Below are 6059 nucleotides of genomic sequence, written 5' to 3'. Positions count from 1 at the left end.
ATGGCTACAGGCGCGGGCGAATGTCCCAGTAAGGCCGTCCAGTACCGGGTGGATCACCTCCTCAGCGCCGTGGAAAGTGAGCTGCAGGCCGGCAGCGAGAAAGGAGACCCCACGGAGAGGGAGCTGAAGGTGTCTCTGGATGACAGCGAGCTGTGGCAAAAATTCAAAGATCTTACAAATGAAATGATAGTCACAAAAAACGGCAGGTGAGCTTCGATGCACTGGAATTAATCACAGATAGCATGATCTATTTTTTTAAAATATATTTTCTTTTTCATTTATTTGGTGTTTTTATTTTTTTTTATTTTTCTGAAGGCGTATGTTTCCCGTGCTGAAAGTGAACGTCTCTGGATTGGACCCGAACGCCATGTACTCTTTTTTGCTGGATTTCTCATCTGCGGACAACCACAGGTGGAAATATGTGAACGGGGAGTGGGTTCCTGGGGGGAAACCTGAACCTCAGACCCCCAGCTGTGTCTACATCCACCCGGACTCCCCAAACTTCGGGGCGCACTGGATGAAAGCTCCCGTCTCCTTTAGTAAAGTCAAACTCACAAATAAACTCAACGGAGGAGGCCAGGTGAGTAAAAAAAAAAAAAATACATTAGTCATTATTTAATTTTTCCTTTAAATATTTAAGATACGAAATATATAATAAGTTACAGTGTTTTTTCAGATTATGTTAAATTCCTTACACAAGTATGAGCCACGGATCCACATCGTTCGAGTTGGAGGCCCGCGGAGAATGATCACCAGTCACTCCTTCCCCGAGACACAGTTCATTGCAGTAACGGCATACCAAAACGAAGAGGTGGGTGATGGCATCCTTTTTTAATGCTTTAGCAGAGTTTATTGATTTTATATAAAATTTTCGTGGCGGGAAAAGAGTCTTTATGTGCGTTAAATGCGTGCATAATTTACGCATGGCGTACTTTACGCATAACTCAAAATCCCGTTTTGGCTGTTTTAACTGTGGGTCCTAATTATGTTGAATATGTTTATATGCTTTGTTTGATAGATAACTGCGTTGAAAATAAAGTACAATCCTTTTGCCAAGGCTTTTCTTGATGCAAAAGAGAGGTGAGTTGAAAGTACAATTGCAGTTTCCATACTTTCATTGTGTTCAGAGGATATAATGCAATCTCTTTTCTGCCAGGACGGACCACAAAGACCTAAGAGAAGATGCCAATGAAAACCAATCAGGGTACTCTCAATGTAAGTGTATATTATGATAACTTTGTTGTTGTTTTTTTTTGTTTTTTTGCACTGTTCCGTCATAAACCCTTGGTGCACATGTTGTCTCACAATGTATTTTCTTCTTTGTGGAGCTAGTAGGTAGCTGGTTAATTCCCGGCACTGGTTCCCTCTGCCCTCCTGCGAGTCCTCACAGCCAGTTTGGGAGTCCCATTTCCCTTTCACCATCGCATGGCTGTGACCGCTATTCCACCATGAGAAACCATCGCTCTGCCCCTTACACCAGCTCATATACACATCGGACCAACTCGCCCAGTGAGTGCTCCCTACATTTCACAGTCATATTTCCAAGAATTTGGACCTTCTAACTACTCCCCCATCTATTAACAAGAAACTCAAACAAATGTTGAGTGGGGAATGTCTTGCATTCCTCTGGCTTTTGTGTCTGCAGAGAACAGAGCTGTAAATGGCTGAGCTTCAGACACAGGGTGTATTCTGTTAACCCCTTTGACCACCATGCTGATATTAGGAGAGAAAATTCCGACATATACACTCATGGAGGGCAGTATATAAGCTGTGACAAAATGTGAGAAGTTAAACGCCCAGTGTCTCTTCTTGTTTTGCAGACAGCTACTCTGAGTCTTCACCCTGTCTGTCCATGCTCTCCAGTCATGATAACTGGTCCAGTCTGCAGATGCAAGCACATTCAAGCATGATGCCAATAGCTCACAATTCAACCTCAGCTGCCAACTCAAGGTTTGTGCAAGTGCCAATTTAGTTCCTCTTTTATATTGTTAAAAATGAATCTTCTCAGATACACAAATTAAATGATTAGGATCCGTAAATACATAACTGAAAGTGAAAATATGTGGGTCAAATTAGTGGGTGATTTTGATTTTGTTTGTTCAGTGTATTGCAGCCTATCATTCTTTTTATAATAAAATAAATCTCAACTTTTTGAATGTAAGAGAGAAAAATACAATGGTTTAAATTGGCTGATTTGTCTTACGGGGAAAAAACCCATTTATAAAGTAAAAGATTTTATTAATTTGTCGTCAAATAAAGGGTAAAAAGTTTGCCTTTCAACACATAAGCAGATACCATTAAGCATTTTCAGGAATGAGCCTTGTAGATGCAATTTGTGTCACAGTAAACTTAATCTTACTGATCTGAAAAGACACTATAGAATCATTAAAGGGAAAATATGAGATACAGATATCCCAAAAAGTATGTTGAAAGAAACTAAGTGAGTTTTATACTCATATATCTTGCTGTTACCTAAGTTTAGTAAACAAAATGGTTGTATTATTTTTCTTAGTTTAAAGAAAATACATTTTCTTTGGATATGAAATGGTATCATGTGCAACAGTTTTAAGATTGAAATAAAAGCTTTGCAGATTCCTTTTTCATTTTTGTTTCAACCTAAATTTGACTGTCCATATTCCATCACATCGGAGAAACATTTGTTTTAAAAACTAATTTGATCACAAGTCTACTTTTGCAATGAAATCAAAAATGTTTTTCTCCCTGTGCAGTCAGTACACCAGCCTGTGGTCTATGAGTAACTCCCCCCTGAATCCAGTGTCCCAGAATGGAGGAGTGAACAACTGCCTGAGCTCACAGTTCCTCCGCGGGTCCAGCAGTCACTACCCCGGCCTGTCTCACTCAGTCACAGTGCCCTCTTCTGGCGCCCCCATGTACGACAGCGGCGCGGCCACAGAAGTGCTTGACGGCGCGCAGTTTGACGCGTCTCCCCCCGGACGCCTCCCCTCAGCCTGGACCCCTGTGACCCCACCATCCCTCTAATGGACGCAGAAAGAAACCTCCTCTACAGTACGATCCATCCCGTACGATTAAGAGGAACAATCAACTCCCAAATAAGTTTATTTGGATAATTTAAGATACAATTTCAGATGTCCATTTTCCACACCTCACCAACACAAGATGGATCGAATGAGACGCAGGACAGACATTTAAAAAGTCCTTGAAAATACCCGGTTATAACTACACATTAAAAAAAACGATGCTATATTTGTTTTGTTATTGTTGTATTTTTATACTCTTGTCTATTCAATGTTTGCAGCTTATAGAAACATATAATGTTTACAAACAACAATGTTTTCTAATCTGCTTATATTAAGCGTGACTCAATGATATACAGAGCAGAATGCAAAAAAATGTTAAATGGTTTTTTAACATTGTTGATAGTGTAAATCTAGTATCAGCCAATTTTTGTACATAAATAAATGTAACTTTTTTTTACCACAATGTTGGAGCATGTTTCAATATATTTTGCTGAATAAATTGGAGAGTGATGACTACTTACAGTGGAATATGGTTTTTCCTCATGTGCAGTGGTTCCCAACTGATATTTTTCTGTCAAGGGTGGTGAAGATCCTTGCTGATTCCCCCACAACATTACAATAGAGTCAAATGCACCCACTACCACCAGCATCTAAAACTTGCAGCCTTCAACATTCAAGCAAAAAGCAGTTTGGGTTTCCAGATCCAGATTGTGAAAATGTCTTATACTGTAGTTTGGCAAAAAAAAATCAAATTTTCAAAACCTCGGAGCAGAATCAACTCCAACAAATTGCAGTTTTTGATAGAAAAGTATCAAAATAAATGGGGCATTACAAGTCATCTTTTGTGGCTCCTTCAAAGGGGAGTGGCACAATATTAAGAAGGCGATCACAGCAAAGTGTTATGTCTGATCAGAGTATAAATACCTTGAGGAACCTTGAATCTTTCAACAGATTTGAGAAAATGACTTTCAAGGGCCAATGTGCCACTTACCCCATTGGAGGGGAGGAAAAAAGCATTTGAACATGGTTAAATTGAGAGTTTCCCACTGGGAAAGTGGGGGATGAAAATTCATAATATATTCACTGAGCCAAAGTAGTTTTTTTTCTGTACAGCAAGTTTATCGTAAATTTTGTTTGAGAATAAATTTTACCGCTTGAGCTTCATCTCAGTTTATAAATGTGATGATGATTTCAATTTTCCCTATTCTGGACTCTGACAACAACAATGGCGCAGCAGTGCCGGAGGCGGCCATACTGCCCAGTTCATGTTGTCATGGGAGCAGTTTAACCTGTAAACCGAGAAATAGGAAAGTCCCAATTGGTTTCCATTCCAGTTTCCATCTGTTTGAATGCAACAGAAGCAAAACAGCACCGTGACATTTCATACACTCTATGTCTGTAGACATATGTGTTTCAACACCATTAGCAACTAATGGCTGTAGTTTGCTAGATCAGCATTAAGGACGTCTACCTTCAGTTTTTCTCTCGTCGCACACAAAATATGGATGTAATGTTTTAATAGAAGAGATAGTATAGTAATGAACACGTGTAATGATGTTGCCAAGTCATTTTGTGGTGGAACTATTTGTATTGACAGAGATAAAAACAAATGATCAAAGCAATAAGTCATTGTGTTGTTGTCATTACTTTCAACCAATAAATCACATTAATGTCAAGGCAACATCACTTTCTCTTGTGTGAAACTAAAACATGCTGGCGACATTTTGGTTGGTTAAAACATGTCACACCCTATTTCCTGCACATCACTGGAGTTTGATACCAGGTTATTTGAGGGCTATAGCAACTGACAAGTGAGAATATTTATGTTTTTAATATATATGTGCAGAAAAGTGAGCATTTATCAAAATTTCACGAATACTCCCATCAAATATACACTAAGCTTTAAAAAGCGTCTTGTCATTGTGCAAGCCCAGACTTGTGTTTTGTTAATTGGCTCAGAAAAATGTTTTAAGCTGTGTCAGTGTTGGCAAACAACCTCCAGTCACAATCACATATTTTCATGTGTGATTGTGACCTGTGTTACTGAACTGCATCTCTGAAGGGTGCAAAGTGAAGGTAGTGTCACAACATTATGTTTACAAGATTTATGTTCCTATAGGTTGAATTAATAGGAATGTAGAACCCATAAAGGTATTTGTTCATGTTTCTCCAGAGAGGAAGGTAATTCAACCACATCATCCAATTTGGGGAATGTTCCCTTTGTGTGTGGAATGCTGATCCATACACCACCTCGCAACTTCATCAACTTCTTTGAATGAGTTGAATGTTTGTTTCCTTTTGCAGCCGTCAGTGCTCCTCCTTCATTCTACAAGTATCTCCCCTTAAATTAATATTCCCTTTGCCATATGCCATAACCTAGTCTGTTATAATAGTACAAGCTTTAAAACATATTACCTGGTGAACCAAGTGGTTTGGCTCAGAAATCCCAGGTGAGTGCACCTCATATGAACATTATGCATTTGTGATTGGCTTGAACATTGTTTTGGCTCACAGAACCTGAATGGGTGTAAGAGCTATTTACTTTGTATATTAAGAGCCATGTACTATAAGTTTAATTAATAATAAAAGAGCATCACTCTGTTTTACTCTTGATATCTCCAGATATAATCTTATCATCTTTGTCCAAAAGACTCAGTGTGATCACCATCCCACCAAATACGATAGTCAGTGTTGTGTTACAAATGTTTATTATAGTATACATCAGCGACAGTCAACTTCAATCAGTTTAAAGAAAGACGAATGTCATTGTGACAAAGCATAACTACCACAATTATGCATTATAGCAGCTACCTCAATGAAAAGGACGAACTGTGTGCCTGTAATTTCAATCAACAAACTTATTATGCATTTGAATGATTTGGTGATCTTCTATTTAACCTTGAAATAAATTGAGTAAATACAGTTATTTGGAACCATTTTGATTTTGATTTAAGAATGCTAAAAATTCAACAAACTAGTTATTTATACATTTTTGGACATTGGCTCGTGGGCCGTAAAGTGTGGAGATAAATAATTATATAAAGTGTAGTAGAGTGAGCT

At 38.5% G+C, this 6059-nt stretch overlaps 1 protein-coding gene across 1 annotated transcript; it reads left to right on the top strand.

The window, feature by feature from the left end:
* Positions 1 to 3000, top strand: tbxtb (T-box transcription factor Tb; the record flags this gene model as incomplete). The annotated part of the gene is made up of 8 exons (XM_080482413.1): positions 1 to 206; positions 316 to 580; positions 677 to 811; positions 1019 to 1080; positions 1157 to 1215; positions 1333 to 1509; positions 1821 to 1950; positions 2730 to 3000. The coding sequence occupies 8 exons, from the start codon at positions 1 to 3 to the stop codon at positions 2998 to 3000; spliced, it is 1305 nt and encodes a 434-aa protein (XP_080338539.1).
* Between the last annotated feature and the right edge of the window lie 3059 nt (positions 3001 to 6059).

The sequence above is a fragment of the Lipophrys pholis genome (genome assembly GCF_963383615.2).
Source record: "Lipophrys pholis genome assembly, chromosome: 15".
Taxonomy (NCBI): domain Eukaryota; kingdom Metazoa; phylum Chordata; class Actinopteri; order Blenniiformes; family Blenniidae; genus Lipophrys; species Lipophrys pholis.
The sequence above is the reverse complement of the archived record's forward strand: the minus strand, read 5'-3'. Positions and strand labels throughout refer to the sequence as shown.